Source organism: Citrus clementina, unplaced genomic scaffold (genome assembly GCF_000493195.1).
Source record: "Citrus clementina cultivar Clemenules unplaced genomic scaffold, Citrus_clementina_v1.0 scaffold_4, whole genome shotgun sequence".
NCBI classification, from domain to species: Eukaryota; Viridiplantae; Streptophyta; class Magnoliopsida; order Sapindales; family Rutaceae; genus Citrus; species Citrus x clementina.
In genome coordinates, this window is record NW_006262274.1 from 20,152,442 (window position 1) to 20,169,617 (window position 17,176).

Below are 17,176 nucleotides of genomic sequence, written 5' to 3' on the forward strand. Positions count from 1 at the left end.
TATTCGGATTTTATTGCATTTCAATTTCAACTCATTCTAATTACTGATTAATAAAGACACCATTAATATAACATATCACTAAAGCATCAAATTTGTAAGATCCGACGTCTTCAAATTACAACAATCAAAAGTATTATCATTTCTTATTTATTTCATATTTTTATAAATCATTTGTATAATTTGAAAAAAGGTGCAAAAATAATAATTTTAAGAAAACTCAAACATGAATTTGATGATTCTAATTAAACCTACACAATAATATTTTATTATAATAGTATGAATAAGTGAATTTGTCCCCACTGTTGCTTGAAGTAGGTTACATATAACTTGTAAGAAATAGCACCAATTTCCAGATATCTCCTTTGTGTACAATTACTCAACCTTATCTTATCTTCCCTCTTCTTGGAGGCTTGGACAGGCAACAGCTTCCAAGAAATTGTTAGCTTCACCTTCTTATTCGTGCCACAGATTTAGTGTGACATAATATTAAATAATGTTAATAGAGTTAAATTTGTATCCCACTCTAAACCCTAACGTCGGCAAATTAAGAGTCTGGGCCTGGCCGGGCCTAGGTTTATTACTAACTTTAAATAAATTTTTAATGAAGTAAAAATTTTAAATTACAGATAATTATTTAGTATATGATAGAATAATAGTTCAATAAACAAAATATTAATAATATAATGTAATAAATCACAAATATTAATAAAAAAAACACATTAATATAATATTTTAAGTTTTTTCCTTTTTAATTTGATTTATATTTTTTAATTATACATTAAAAAGCCTGACTTCTTTTTTTTCTAGAACCTTAATTAGGCCCAATCCATGTGGTTTTTAAATTTTATATCTAAGTCCAATTCATGCATACCGGACTTAAAAAACTTGCGGCCAGCCTGGGCTTGTTTTGGCCAAGGCTACTAAACCCACCTTGAAGATTATGAAAACTGAAAAATGGGTGATAATTTAAGCCTAATCTCATGAAAATTATATTTTTTTGGAAAAAGATGACAACATTATAACTTGGCACTTCGCCTTTCTTTTAGGGTAAAAAATGCATTGCATTAGTAATTTGTCCTTAGTCCTTTGAGGCTCTGTCTTCAATATTGTGGAAATTACATCCTTAAATATTAGCTAAATAATTATAATTTTTACATGATAAAATCATTATTAACCTTCTAAAGTGAGTTAAGTAAGGTTGATATATTGTTTTTCAAACTAAAGTAAGGTTCCTGCTGAAACCAGGAAATTATGATTAGGGTTGGCAAAAAGGTCTGAGTTGGCTCAGTTCAGGCCTGCAAGCTTGAAACTCGACCCGCATGGATTAAACCTGGATATGATTTGAAAATAATACAAAGCCCGCATAGATTGGACCTGTAGAGGGTCTAAAAAAAGTCCGGACTTGACCTAGGCTCTTTTAATTTATAAATAAAAATAAATCAAATTAAAAAACTCAAAATATTAGATTAATGTGTTTTTTATATTAGTATTTATAATTCATTAGATTGTGTTACTAATATTTTGTGTATTGAACTATTATTCTACCATATATTAGATAATTATTTTTAATTTAATTTTTTTTAATTTATTAAAAATTTATTTTAAAATTAATAAAAAGTTTACGCTCCGCCTAAATTTTGACAAACTTTTAAAGATTATGTGCTTATTAATAATAACATGGACGTGGGCACAGGCTTAAAAAAGCCCAACCCAAGCCTGCAATTTATCAACCCTAATTATGATCTAGTCATTTGCTGTGTGGTCCAGAAACTGTCATGTCATTTGCGGTTACACGACATGCCATTTAAAGCAAGAACAGAGCAGTGCAACATTCAGCTAATATTTTTACTTTTCATTATAGAAAAAAGATCAAAATAATAATATCTATGTTTCCCTTCTACCATGACGCAAGATAATATTTAAGCCAGTAGTTAATATCATTTAAAGTAGTGTGATTTATTCAATTGCTCATTGATGGAATCTTTACTCTCACTACAAAATTCTTCTTAAAATCTATTAATATATATAGAGCCTCGTGCCTATATCATTCTTTTATTCTATCGATTAAGTAGTTTTCAATGAAGTTTAGAAATTGATAATGTCGAAGTGTCCTACTTTCTTTATCTTGGCTTTGCTTGTAGACTTGTAGTGGCAAGTATTGGAAGTAATCTTATTTTAACGACTATTAAGATCAATTGGGCCCAAGTTGGAACTAACAAAACTATTATTTAATAAATTATCAATTTATTAAGTATTAATTTAATAAGATTGTATTTATACAACGAAAATTATAATATGTGCTCTTTAATATACCATGTGAGTAAGTAAATTTCATCCAATATTGTGTCTATTTTGGTTATTTTTTATTTTTACAACAATTTAAAAGTAAGATTTACCATACATGCATAACTACTATTAAAATTCACAGATATTTTGCTGCATTATATGCTGGAGTAGGCCTCTTTCTCTGGTGCAAATCCGCAGGCAAATTGCTTATTTCTTTGATGGTAACAGCTCACTCGATGCAATGAAGCTGATCCAAAACAGCTGCACAGGCAAGTTGTGCATTCATCTTCACATATTCCATGCCATTCTACGATGAATAATGGCATAATCCTTTTATCGTTCCACAATTACTCCACATTTTGAATGAGGGATGAATTGCAGTTATCATAGCCTTGGCGATCAAGCAAGTAAGCTCCAGTCACTAAATTGAATTCAATGGTCTCATTCATCTGATACCTGGATGATTGCAAGTTGGAATTCATGGTAATTTATCTGCTATGTGGTCGTATTAACTTTGACCCAGAATCAAGAGTTGACCGTTAGAGCCTCCTCGGTTGATAAGCAGGCAGCATTTGTTTAGAAAAGAGAGAGTATGCCGAGGCTGGCATTGGTTTTTCCTTTTGCTGAGAAGTGGGTGGCATTTGTTTGGAAAACAGAGAATCAGCAGAGCTTGGCATGAGTTTCCTCCTTGGCACGGGCTCTGATTCCTTAATGTTGACTACAACAGCATCCGATGTTAGAAAAGTCTTTGCCACGGATGCTGCATGCTCCAAACAACATCTAACTACCTGCTCCAGAAATAAGAATTATTGAGGTTAAATTTTTCTTCTTGGAAAAAAAAAAAAAAAAGAAGACAAGGTATTCATCGTGTAATCTACTGGACTGAAGGACCTAAGTCTCACACAGAATTTAGATATCGTTATATACATATTTCACACAACACTACAGCACTTTAAGGGTACAAATCATCAAATTTCTCGTACCTTAGTTGGATCAATGATTCCTGCCGCCATAAGGTCTTCATAACGGTTTCTTGCAGCATTGTAACCGTATCTTGGATCATCATTGGATAGGACCTGCAAAATGTAGCAAGTCTCAGCAGGGTATTTTATTTGATTCAAATGAGAAAGAAAGTAAAAGAACATTCATTATTCAGCTATTCAATCAGTTTCTTAATGAAAAATTATGCATTTATGTGCCGACACCTGATCTACAACAAAATTGCCATTAACACCTGCGTTTTTGGCAATTAGTTTTGTGGGATAGCTTAATGCTCTCTTGAAGATCTCTGCTCCAATCTGCATTGACATTGTCAAAATGGTCTCGCAATATTAGTCACTTAGTGGATAATCAGCAGAATCACAAAATATGTAACTGAGTAAGAAATGACATAAAACTGTGAATGTATTATCGCAACTTTTGAAAATACAGCACAGTCTATAGATCTATGGAACAAAAGAGATATTAAGCTTCAGATAAACAAGTTTCTTATTGCTAATTTATTTTTCGTTTTAAAGCAAATGAATGATATATCCAGATTTAAGAAGAGGGGGAAAAAATGAACAAAAAGAATGGTACCTTTTGTTCTTCATTATCCAGAAGCTCTTTGATACCCTCCACCTTTGTAGACAGCCTCAAGAGGCTACAGCCACCACCGACTACAATACCTTCTTCTATTGCTGCCTATGGGTATATCAAGTTAGAAGCTTACTATCATTAACTTTCCAATCTAACATTTGTCAGCTTGAGCTATGCAACTGACTACCTTAGTTGCATTCAGAGCATCTTCAATCCTGAGTTGTTTATCCTTCAATTCAACAACTGTTTGTGCTCCTACCTGTGCTTCAAATGAGTGAAGTTAAATAGAAAAATTATAATAAAAGTAGGGCAAAATGTCTCCATTTTTTCAAAGTATCAAACTGCTAAACAAGTTATTTATATTATTTCACCTGAAGAATAGCAATCCCTCCTGATAATCTTGCTATTCTTTCATTCAGAATGTTCTTTTGGAATCTTTCTTCAGTGATCTGCAAAACAAGAGTTATTATGTTGTGTCTGACAGAAAACCAGCCATTCATTTATTTGTTCAGTTCTTGTGGCCTTAAGCTATCTATTCTTTTTTCTTTTTTTATTCGTAGGCATATAATTTTCATTTATGATTAAGCATGACATTTCTTTGCTCTTCACAACAGAGAAGACAACCCAAAGTTAAAATCCAAGAGTTCTTCAGGAGAACTTCAAGATGTAAAAGTTCTTTTCAGGTTCCCTTGACATTTTGCTCTTGTGGAATATTTCAATTGGGAATCAATGTAAGATAGCTTTACAAGCTTCTTTAAATTTTTTGGTGAGGTTCATGCTACAAACAACTTCCTAATATGTGTCAGCTTATGCATGATTGCAATTTTGTGGTTTGTTTAATACTGCAACTTATGCCCAAAAAACTTCAAATTCTTAAAGCAAAATGCACTAGCACAATGTAGAAGGAAACTAGAAGCACAACCTCAGCAAGGCTTCGGATTTCAGAAATCCTCTTTTCAACAGCTGCTCGAGTGCTCCCATCAGTAACTATTAAGGTAGAATCCTTGGTTATCACCACCTTAATAGCTGTTCCCAGTACCTCCTTGCCAGCCTTATCTAGTGTCAGCCCCATCTCATCTCTGATTACTAAGCCTGCAAAATATATGATAAATGGAGAATTTAGAGAAGAGTGGCAATGTAACATAGAATAGGGATAAGGAGACCTAAAGATCAAACACATATACCATTGTATGAAGGATTGGAGTGAATTAAATGATGATTTTTGTCCAATTTCATCTAATGAGTCCCTTTCCATGATTTAATCATCAGTACACAAAATAACTAGTTGTAATCAATTTTTAAATATCGCTGCATTTTGACAGATGAATTATTGAACAAAATTATGATAAAAACAAAAAGGTGTAGATTCATTTAGCCTGATATGGCCTGAAAACATACTGGTACAGGATCTGGGAGAGGGGAATAGGACGTGATATGTGTAAAGTATCATTTACATGCTACTATACTGTCAATTTGATACATAGATGCTATCAATCAAGAAGATGTCAAGAGTCGGGATTTTAATATAATACCTCCAGTCAAGATAGCAATGTCATCTAAGTAGTGGCTCTTGCGCTCACCAAATGCAGGAGCCTTGATGGCTGCTGCTTTCAGCACTCCTCTGAGTTTGTTCCTAATCAATAGAGCCAGAGCTTGCTGCTCAATGTCCTCTGCAACTATAACAATAGGATACTTCTCTTTAACTGCACTGTCCAATATTTTAAACATGTCCTTTGGATTTGTGATTTTTTTGTCAACCAAAAGCAACTGCAACCAATGAATTCACATACTCTAATTACTAAATAGAAAAAAATGCCAGACAGTTAAAACCTGAGAGTTAATACCTTGCCATCGTGAAACTCCACAGTCCTCTTTTGTCGATCGGTTACAAAATAAGGGGACAAAAATCCACGATCAAATCGCATTCCTTCTACTATTTCTAGACTGCTTTCAGTACACTTCCCCTTTTCAATTGTGACTACACCATTCCTTCCCACTTGTTGAAGGGCATCAGATATCATTTTTCCTACAGTATAATCATTTCCTGCACTGACTGCAGCAACATCTGCTAGCTCATGATCTTCAACCTGGACAATGTAAGCAGTTCAATAGTTCACACTTACAAACTTCTCAAAATTTTAAATATCCAGAGACAAGTTTACAGAAGATATGAACTTATATACCTCCCTTGATGTCAATTTGAGTTCAGACAAAAGGGCTTTCGAAGTCTTCTCTATCCCACGAGCAATTTGAACGGGATTCATGCCAGCTGCAATCACCTGAAGTAAAGCACAACTTTCAATATGCAAAGTCGGCAATAGATTGAGATGAGAAAATTGAAAATACTCAATTATTTAAAATATTTGAAGTCCGGATAGAACAACAACAATATATTGAATAAAAGACAAGAAACATAAAAATAGATGCCAGCTAAGAAGTAAATAACATGCCTTTATCAGCTTCATTATCTGGATTCAGAAAGAAGTATGGTCTACATTGTACTTGATATGTTCCTTTTTCAACCATCACCATTTCTTTTTTCCCCAATAATAGATGAATATTTGCATCATTCAATTCATACCTTGACACCTTCTGCAATTAAACCCTGTGCAAGAATTATAGATGTGGTGCAACCATCACCGGCAAGGTCATTTGTCCTTGCTCCGGCTTGTCTCACCAATTTAACTCCAATATTCTCCAAAGGGTCCTCCAATTCAATCTAAATCAAACAAAACAAAAGACAAGGAATTAAAATTAATCACAAATTCCCCTAATAAAATTAAAAACTTAATTGGTAGCTTCCAAAATCCATCATTCTAATAATCAAACCCTATTCAAATACATAATCAAGCACCATGATAGAAGAAACGCAAAAAGGGGAAAGAAATTAAAATGCAGTGAATTAGAATGTGTAACTAAAAACACCTCTTTGAGAACAGTTTCTCCATCATTGACTATCTTGGGAGGTCCATACTTGTTCTGCAAGACCACATTTCTCCCCTTTGGACCCAAAGTTACTCCTACCAGCTCTGCCACCAAGTCCACTCCGGCCTGCAACAACAATACATGTTCACATAAACACAAAGCAGTGAAAAGAAAAAAATTAAAAAGAAGAAAGGAAAAAGAAGCGGGGGTATATTTGAAATGTCACCTGAAGTTTCTTTGTAGCAGAACCATCGTGGTTGAAGTAAACCTCTTTAACCATAGCTCTGGGGACTGAATTAGGTGCCCTTTTGGGCAATGTTGGGTTTTTGAAAGAAATTGCGAAGATTGGAGTTGATAAAGCTGCCATTGTTATTTACACCAACAAAATATCTGCTCTGTTTTGGGGATACGTTATATGGATTAGATAAGTCACTAGAGACATAACAGAAGAAATATCTTAGAACTTCTTTTGGCGCTATTCTAGTACCAGAGTAAAACGGTATTTCCCTCTTATTTACTGCTTTTGACGACTATAAGCAATTAAGCATACAGGAAAGAGAGATAACATACACTATGTATTCTCTTACACTTTTTATAATAGTAAATAACTCTGTATAATCATAATTTTATAATTATATTTATTTTTAAATATATTTTTATTCATATTTCCTATAAATTAAATAAATCATGTGATGGAAGTTAAAATAAAAAATTTAAGTACTAAAAATAAATAAATAAATAAATAAATAAATAAATATATATATATATATATATATATATATATTAGTGTGAATAAATAATTACTAATAAGATATTTTTCTTATATTTTTGTAAGTTTTTCTTATAATAAATATATATTTTTATATTCCCATGATAAATTATTAAACGAATGACTCATTAACCCCTTTTTTTCTTTTAAATTTTTTGTGCAAGGGGTATTTTTAAATATTATAAAAATTATAAAATGGTAACCAATATATATTGATTTAGAAATTGACACTCTCCCTATGAAAATGTACTGAAGGCAAACTAGGCAAATCGGCAATTCATTTAAAACGTTAACATTTTCTTTTAGTTTCTTTCTGTTCTTTTAAATATTTTTAGAAAATGTCACAAACTGCTTTAGTTAAATTAATGTATCTCCTGGCTTCATTTTAAAAGTGGAAGGTTCGAGTTTATTGTGAGTGCTAAATTTTAACTTTCTGTACGTCTAGACAAGTCTTTTAAATTCACAGACTTAAGTTAATTTTTAAGTCAAACTTTAAGGATTTTTTTTATATAGAAAAAAATTGAAGGAACAAGTTTTATGAAACTAGATATAAGAAAAATTCCTGGTAATGGTAACACGTTGCAGAATTGTTAATGTATTTTTAAAATTTAAGAGTGGATTAATGTCTAATGGGTGCGCTTCGATTATCACAATAAATAATGTATAGCTAACTTAACAATACATAATTAAACGCTTGCATGCATGCATGACGCGTCGATTATCAACGATGAGAGATTAGAAGAGGATGGGAAAAATGATACGTTTTAAAAATGAAATACGGTTCTCGAAGCTGTCTCTTAATGGCGATGCATGTTTCCCTGCAGGAAAGAAATATGGCACATGTAGTCGTCTGAAGGTGCCAAACATTCGCACGAATTTTTGTACGAACTCGGAGTTTTATAAGTATTGGAAAATCATTTTATCAAACGTTGTAAGATCTCAAATTCGTATGAAAAATCGTACAGAAATTCACAGCTAGTGTTTCCATATATATATAAGAGAGAGAGGGTCTCGTACCTTTATAATTATTACACTTCTCATTTATATTTCAACATTTAACTATCAGTTGAAAGGTGTTGAAGATTCTCATTTTCTTTGTCATGGCTTTGTTTATACTGGGAAACACTGTAAATAAGGTTATTTCAAGTACCAGTAATGGTCAAGAATGCAATCTATATGCTTCATTTTCTGCTAAACCTGTAAGATCAATTGTAAGTTTATTTGATTTTATCGTTGGTTCTTTATTTCTTGGTTGTTACATGATATGCAAATGGTTACGCTAATTTACCCTATTTGTTTTATTTGTATGTTAGTAATCAAGTGAGGACATTTATGATTGCGCCGGACTTGGAGTTGAAGAGTGCTGGATTAAGAGGTCTGTGACTGCCCACATCACACGGACAGACTATATATCTACACGAAAGACAACAATAGGCCTTAGTTTTATTTGTTGTTTCTTAGTTCACATGAGCTTATTGGCAAAAACATCAATTGTGTAGAGAAACTGAAACTATCTCTTATTTAATTAAAGAATCGAAGGAATCAAATGATCTTGGTAATTATATGAACGGATGATATGTTGTGTAGATAAGATGAATCTAGGATTATCCTCCTCATGAAATGGCAATATTCAAAATACTCTCAAATTACTGTAAAGCTCAATCTATCTCTCATTTTATAAAGAAGACAAAATCATTTTCATCAATCCTCCTCCATTTTTTCTTATCTTTTTGATAAAAATAGGGGTAAGTTGAAGTTTATAATAATCTGAAATTTTTTTTGAAGATTTTCATTTCATGAGGGAAGTAATTCGAAATTTTACCTCTGTATATGTGTGTGTGTAGAGTAAAACATCTCTATAGTGATACTCTACATAGGAACAACCTTCATATAGGCATAAAAAATTATAGTCTTAATTTGGAGTAGTTATAAATAAGAATAAACTCCAATTGCAATAAGTTATCATTTTTCTATATCTTATATTAAGAAACTTGCCTCCAAATGGTAGTAATTATATGTGCATCATAAAATATATATGTTTTTATTACATTAAAGGTTTTGGATGGAGCAAATATTTTTCTAAAGTTATTTGGGACAATGATTTATTCTTTAGAAATATTACCAAATCATTTTACAGTATTTATAGAATTTACATTAAAAGAAAAACATTAAAGAAAATACAAATGTTTAGACTTTTTTTGAAACTATGTTTATCTATTCTATAAATGTCTAGGTATTGGATTTGACATTAATTATTAATGTAGTGCATATTTTATCTCTATATTACTTGCATTAAGAATAATTAAGTTATAACAATAATTTTACAGCCACATCTCTATTGAGCTATAACCTCCTCATATTAATAAAATTAGTTGATCGACTTAAGCAAGGTTTTATTATAATTATCTCGTGCTGTTTTATTGTATATACATGATTTATGACATATAAGGAAAAAAAAAAGAAAAAAGAAAAAGCCACGCTTATGCTCATTTGAGGATCGATCCCATTTCAGTTAGCCAACCCGGCAAAACAAAAATTATCAATCTATGAGAAAGCATTATGCTGATAATGATCGAGGATTGAATAGAATTTCTGTATAATCGGTTAAATTTTGAATTTATTGTGCTAAACCACAGAGAGTCCGAAGGAAAAAGAGAAGTGAATTATTATTTAAAAGAAATTAATTTCCTTGATATTGGAATCAGTGATGAGAGTACTTATAATAGTTTCTTATTTCCAAAAAAAGAATTTGAATCAGTGAAATGCATTTTATATAGTCTTATGTGACTGCTATTTTGCTGTCAAGTAAGACTATTTGCGATGGCTTGACGGTAAAATCGGGTGTCATGGACAATGAAATAGGTAAGATAAAGTAGTGATAAAAAATTTGGTGTTTGCTGGAATTTTACAATTTAATTTTAATGATTTCACTTTTTTTTTTCTTTTAAACCCTAAATTTATTAGACCCAAAAAAAAAAAATTCCTTTACCATAGTTTCATCTTGCTTTTGTTCGCAAATTTTTTTCTTTGTGACATTTGCCACGTTGCAAATTTCATATGATTGTGTTTAATCGTCACAAAAGACCTCTTGCGGCAGCAACAATGAGTCACAAGGGGTGATAGTGGGGACGTAAGCTGTCACAAAATATGGTAGGGGCATAAATTTTTCGACAATTTTAAACTTTTTAGTGCTTGATATACATTTAAGTTGCTTCAGCACGCTGTAAGAAAGAATCATGTTAAAAAGCACGACTCAAGGATAAATTTATGAAATTAATGAATGAAAACAGTTTCAACTTTCAAAACAGAAATGTATATAAAATTTATTAAGCTTTGAAAAAAAATTTAAATTAATGATACGATTCAAAGTTTTAGACTATATCAGTAATCATATTAACGATGAAGTTAGAAACAGATGAGGAAAAGAAAAAGAAAAAGAAAGAAAATGCATTTATCTTTTGATTGCAACCTGTCCAAGAAATATAAATATGGCATTAATTATGTGAGTAGTATTTGTAACGTTTTGGCCTTTGATTGTATGATATATTCAATACTCATTTATCATGGAATCTTTTAACCGCTCATTTTTGAATATTCATCTTTTATTTCATTTTCTTATATATATATATATATATATATATATCCTCTCATGTCTTCTAATTCTTATACATCTCTTTTAATCCAAATTAAGTTACTTACAATTACATTTACAATTTGAAAAATGTTGAAAAGTCTCAATTTCTTTATTTTGGCTTTGCTTATAATGGCAAGTAGTGAGAACAAGCTTATTTCAAGTACTAGTGCTCGCCAAGAATCTAATCCAGATGCTTCACTATCTGCTAATCTTGCGATATCTCCTGCGATATCTCCTAACAGTGATGATCTCTCGGGACTTACAAATGAAGTAACTACTTTCCGAGACTATTTGTATGAATGTCCCCCAGGGGGATGCCGCCCACCCCCCATCAATCGATTTTAATTTGTTATTTCTCTTATTATAGAGAAATTGAAACTATATATGTTTTCATAAAAGAAGGAATCCTGTGACGTGGTCATATAATATGATATTATGCGTGTGTATGTATTATCTGATGCTGTTTTAATTTGTTGTTCATACATGATTAATTTGTGGCATAAAAGAAGCGAAATTTATATGGATTCCAGGAGCACCCACTTTTAACTACAGATTAGAAGATTAGAATTTCTATGAACATTATTGGAGATGGGAAAAAGAAAACTGAAGATTTGCTTATATATAAAAGTAATCAATTTGTTTTGTCATTAGAATATAAAAATAAACGAATAGAATCTGAATTAATTGAATGCATTCACCAACACGCATGCGTGTATGTAATAGATTGCATTTCCATTATCTCCTAAATTATTGGATTACAAATTTACAAAATTAGAATAAGATAGCTGGATTTGTAGCACTGATCAGTATAATGCAATGCAAATAAGGAGCTATTGTGCTGAATTAATGAAAATCAAAATGCAGAAATTAGAGAGGAAAAATTATACTAATTGTGCTGAATTAATGGAATGGATCCACCACATGCATATATGTAACGATGATTGAAAAAGTCCTTAATTTATGGGTATAACATCAGCAGAAATAATTCCTCTTTCATTTTACTCGAGGAATTTATGGGGAGCCTATAGCTGGAGGTGATCTAGGGCTCCAGGAACAAAGAATTTAATTCTCTTTTCCCAGCAGTCAGCATATATGATGGTCTATGTGGATGTACATTTTGGACTTGTTTCTTTCTCTGTTCATCTGTTGAGCTTGCATATTTAGTAATGTTTATTTATAAGCAGTCAAAATGAAGTGGAAGACAAACAACCGAAAAAAAAAAAAAAAAGCTATTCAAAATTGATAAAAGTAATGTCTATCAAAGCGTTAGAAGTCCTCTGCATAATGAATTTAGGCAATTCCATGCTGATTGAATGTGATATTTTAGTTTTTCGTAAATTGAATAGATATTTGTTGGCACTTTCTTTGATGTAGGTATGGTATGCTGTTTCAATCTTCTAGCACTTATAATGGTGGTCTTGTCAATTTGCTGGTAACTTTTTTCTTCTGTGCAACAAGCCGAATGTTCATAATATACATCTCAGATGTAAGCACAAAGATTTTACTGTATATTTTCCATTCTTGTATAAAAATATAGCGATATATCACTTGGTCCCCTTCCATATCTGTGGTGCGTTTGGGGCAGTGCACAATGCTCTCCACCCTATATTCTAGGAGATATATTCTCCTAGAATATAGGGCGGGAGCAGCTGTGTTAGGATTGATGCGCTGTAATTTTTAAGATACAATTGTTATAAAAAAAGTTATAATTATAAAATAAAAGTTAATATTATATAGTGAAATAATTTTGATAAAATTAGTAAAGATATAATAGATTTTTCATCATACACGTGTAAAATTAAATCTATGGGTAATTTTTAAAAACCTCTCATGAGGTTTGAGGCTGTTACAAGTAGATGGTGAAAATCATTTTATTTGTAAAAGGCCCCCTACCGTTAGTTAAAATTTTCATTGACTAACTGTTGATTTTGAAAAGACAATATTACCCCCAATATTTATAATTCTAAATATTTATAATTTCATAAGTAATTAAAACAATTATTTTCACCATAATCAAGTTATTGATATTTCCTTAAAATCTTAAAAAAATAAAATTACAAATCTTAAAATAATTTTTTTTAAGTTTGTAATAAAATTACAAATCTTAAAATAATTTTTTTTAAGTTTGTAATAAAATTACAAATCTTAATTATTTGATATAAAAATATAATTTTTTTTAAGTTTGTAATTTTTTTTTTAAGATTTTAAGGAAATTTTAACCGACGTAAACTATTATTGGGGGTAATATTGTCTTTTTAAAGTCAACAGTTAGTCAATGAAAATTTTAACTAACGGTAGGGGGTCTTTTACAAATAAAATGATTTTTATCATCTACTTGCCACAGCCTCCAACCTCAGGGGAGGTTTTTAAAAATTACCCTTAAATCTACTTAGCTTCTAAGCTATTTCCTAGAATATAGGGTGGGGGCAGTTGTGTTGTGGCAATGCAGCTACCCCAAACGCACACTTAGATTCTGTTTGAGATTGAGGTGCTGCAATTTTTAAATTACAGCTACTATAGAAAAAAATTTATAACTATAAAATAAAGTTAATATTATTTAGTGAAATAATTTTGATAAAATTAATAAAGATATAATAGATTTTTTATCATACAAGTGTAAAATTAAATCAACTTAATTTCTAAGCTACAACATCCAGTATCTACATTTAAGATACAACTGTCCAAATTCAATCCCAAATAATCATTTAATCTAATTGAATCATCAGTAACTTTTACCATATTTTTGGTTCTCTCAATCCACAAAAGTTTTACTTTTTGAGAACTGTGGTTCTATTTGTACTTTGTCAACTTCACGGAATAATAAAGCTCATGTGCAAGAGCAGTATATAATGCTATATAACTTCACGGAAATGAGGCATCTAAAGAATTTTAATATAATGTTAGAAGTATAAAAGATTTAAGGACATTTGGTGTTGCTGCCATATATTATCAATATTCTCTGAGAATCGATCCTCGGGAGTTGGTGATGTAACAAACATTCCACAAATATTCCTCAGAATAAATATTCCTTCAAATGCTCCAGAATTTGCTATCGGCAAGGATTCCCATGTCTACAGTATAATATCTTACTGTTACTTGCCTTATCCTTTAGGACTAACAGAGTCACTCGTAAGCATCCAAACATGCACGCAAATAATTACGAGAGAATGAGAATGTTTGACAGAAGATTAATGGAGATATCTCTTATGAAGTTGTGAGGGTCCCTTTTCGAGCAATACCTGAAGGGTTGTAGGCTGTCCGCCTGAGGCCATACTAATTGGTGACAACAACGCAGGCTTGGCCGAGCCAAGTTATGCAGGAATTGATGCCTTCACATAAAGCTAAAAACAGTGCTTGGGTTTTATTAGTGCGTAGCCCTTTTCAAATGTTTTGCTAGTTATAGTAGTTATTTGTATCATGAGCCACTACCACCAGCGCCTCCACCAGCATTTGTCCTCTTGCCCCTGTCATTGTGGGCAACACTGGACTAGCTATGGGGCCTCGCTTTGGTGCTACTTGAGCCTGATCACACGAGTTCCACCTCTCCCAAGAAGGCCAAAAAGAGGGAGGAATAAAATTTTACCATATTGTAATTCTGTATCTTCTTAAGTACAACCTTCAATGATATCACTTGCTGTTATGGCAGTACAATAGTTGCATTTTGAACACTAACAGTTTATTTTATTTTGTGGTTTGTCTCTATTATCTTTTTTTTTTTTTCTGTTTTTTTTTACTCTGATCCACATTTCAGGTGGAACCCTATGGTCAGATTTGGTGGGGGTCTTAAAATCATTAACAGATGAAGTAATGATTGAGTTTTTGATTTGTCTCTAATGGACTAAATAGATATCATTTTCTCATGTTTTGCTCTGCCTGCACAATGCGTATGCGGTGACAAGATTTTATATGCATTTTATTTGGATTAAGTGATGTTAATGTGTATGTTTGATCATAATCAAGCTGAGTTAGAATGAAACAGTTATTATTGCATGGTCTGTTTCTCATCCGATACAGCTCAAGAGAAAGACAAAAGCCTGATGAAAAACCATAGAAAACAGAAGGAGCATAAAGTAATTATTATGAAAAATAGACCTCATCTCAATGAAGCAAGTCTACCGAATTTGTAACGGATTGGTTTGTGGATTCAGCTCTGAGATGCGCTGTGTTACAGGGGACCTCTTCCAGATCTCGCAGAGAAGCATTAGTGTATGGACTGCTGAGTTGTAGTTCAGTCAGCATTTGGCGGAGATCCGATGCTTCTTCTCTGAGCCTTGCATTCTCTTGGAGAACGCGGTCATGGCTTTCTGACACATGATTCAACTTGTCTATCAGGTTGTGGTTCTCAGTTCGAAGACGAACCACATGGGACCAAAGCTCATCCAGGTGCCTCTGTTTCCGCATCCTGGACCTCCGAGCAGATTCCCTGTTGGAAATCATTCTCCGCTGCTTCCTTTCATCAATGATTCTGAGTTGTTGTTCCTCAGCTTCATCAGAAGTTGAGTTATTGCTGAGACTTGACGACTGTGAAGTCATGAGCTCATGGCCTTGTTGAGGGATAAGGGAATTTGGTAAGTTGGCCAAAAGCCTGTTGAGGTGAAAGTTTGGCTGTATGTTAGCTTGCATCATACCCAAATTTGCGGGAAGTTGAGCGGCGTTTTCAGGGGCAAGGTAGTACTGGATTCCTGCGATATCACCTGGAATCATGGCTCAAATCTTAAGAATGATTCTTGAATTTTTTGTGTCGGAGAGAATGGAAGGGCAGCCTGAGCATTGATGGGATTTTATAGGCTGAAAAAGGCTTATGAAGTGGGCCAGTTTTGGCAACAAATTAAAGAGTAACAGTTTCAGGGGCTTGCAATAGCTGATTGCGCCAATAATGTTTCTCTTAGAGTCATATGTATGTATGCATTATGAATTGAAGTGTACCTATCTGAATGATGTATGCTTTGCTTTGCATTACTCCCTGGGATCATGACACGTATAATGTGTATGTATGATGTATGACTTGATGCACTGACTATGCATATACAGAAATTTCATATTTGGATAATCATTTGGGATCATATATAATGCTTACAAGAGCAAAATTGATTTACTGATGATGTGGGGTTGTAATGATTTAAATGAGGAATGTATTAGAAGAAGAAAAAAGTAAAGGCCAATCAAAATTGGTATTGAAGTCAATCAAGGAGAAGTTTTTTCTCCTGGGAACCTACAGCCAGGAAATTTCAGAAAGCATGTTAAAACTTGAAAAACTCTATTAGCCAATAAAACTTTGTTCTCATGACGCAATGAAGTTCAGTTTAAAAGGTAAATTATATAATAAATAAAACTGAGATTCAAAATATTAATTATAATACAGGTGACTCATTGATCACTTGAAAATTTATAAGATTAAAGCGAAAGCAATTATCTAAATGGTTAACATCATGTACCTAAACCCAGCAGTCTCATTTTTCTAATTCCTATAATCAAACCGAATTAGCAAGATATTAACATCCATGCATTTTCCTTAAATTCTGACCTTGTGAAAATTATACCTTTATTTTTAAAGTGCCTTTTACTCAATAAATTTTCCTTGGCCTAGACTTGTGTCATTATATTCAATCCGATAAAGACTGAAGCATAAATCCATCTCGAAGGACTCTTGACCCGTGTCTTAACGAGGTAATTCCGAAGCTTATTTTAAAGGATTAATTTTATTGACGTTCTTGTTAATTTATTTTCACTTGAGTTTGTAAGAATTATTCTTTGAGGTGTTACTTTATTACTGTGCACGAGTGTTGAGGATTCTCAGGAATCAAGAGCATTAAAGAATAATAAGATCAAACTATTGTAGTAAGGGAATCATTCACACACGACCAATTTTCTAGTTATTAATTAAGCTCTTTGTTCCTTATCGACTTATCATGCATTGGCAACTCTATGTCTAATCTAACTACATGCAATAATTTAATTCCATGTGGATGCCTTATCAAATCTAT

General features: G+C 32.2%; 2 protein-coding genes across 3 annotated transcripts; both read right to left on the bottom strand.

Moving 5' to 3' along the window:
* Positions 1 to 2,415: 2,415 nt before the first annotated feature.
* On the bottom strand, positions 2,416 to 7,216 carry LOC18044040 (ruBisCO large subunit-binding protein subunit beta, chloroplastic). Of its 2 annotated transcripts, none has more exons than XM_006437751.2 (13): positions 7,016 to 7,216; positions 6,790 to 6,915; positions 6,446 to 6,583; positions 6,048 to 6,143; positions 5,709 to 5,951; positions 5,397 to 5,631; positions 4,787 to 4,956; positions 4,236 to 4,313; positions 4,052 to 4,123; positions 3,865 to 3,969; positions 3,492 to 3,584; positions 3,270 to 3,362; positions 2,416 to 3,074 (listed from the first exon to the last, which is right to left on the bottom strand). In XM_006437751.2, exons 1-13 carry the CDS (start codon positions 7,154 to 7,156, stop codon positions 2,826 to 2,828), a joined length of 1,839 nt encoding a protein of 612 aa, XP_006437814.2. In that variant the 5' UTR covers positions 7,157 to 7,216; the 3' UTR covers positions 2,416 to 2,825. The 2 variants fall into 2 exon arrangements, 1 of the variants encoding a protein (XP_006437814.2); XR_002905881.1 differs by having other exon boundaries at positions 2,985 to 3,074; positions 3,521 to 3,584.
* Positions 7,217 to 15,170: 7,954 nt separating this feature from the next.
* LOC18044041 (basic leucine zipper 43) lies at positions 15,171 to 15,931 on the bottom strand. The gene has a single exon (XM_006437752.2). It carries the CDS (start codon positions 15,894 to 15,896, stop codon positions 15,291 to 15,293), a length of 606 nt encoding a protein of 201 aa, XP_006437815.1. The 5' UTR covers positions 15,897 to 15,931; the 3' UTR covers positions 15,171 to 15,290.
* Between the last annotated feature and the right edge of the window lie 1,245 nt (positions 15,932 to 17,176).

Coding starts and splice junctions, on each gene's coding strand:
- LOC18044041 (XM_006437752.2), bottom strand. CDS start 15,896: ATGATTCCAGGTGATATCGCAGGAATCCAGTACTACCTTGCCCCTGAA.
- LOC18044040 (XM_006437751.2), bottom strand. CDS start 7,156: ATGGCAGCTTTATCAACTCCAATCTTCGCAATTTCTTTCAAAAACCCA. Junction 6,144..6,445: donor TAATTGCAGAAGGTGTCAAG/GTATGAATTGAA, acceptor GCTTTACTTCAG/GTGATTGCAGCTGGCATGAA. Junction 4,124..4,235: donor GAGGGATTGCTATTCTTCAG/GTGAAATAATAT, acceptor TTTGAAGCACAG/GTAGGAGCACAAACAGTTGT.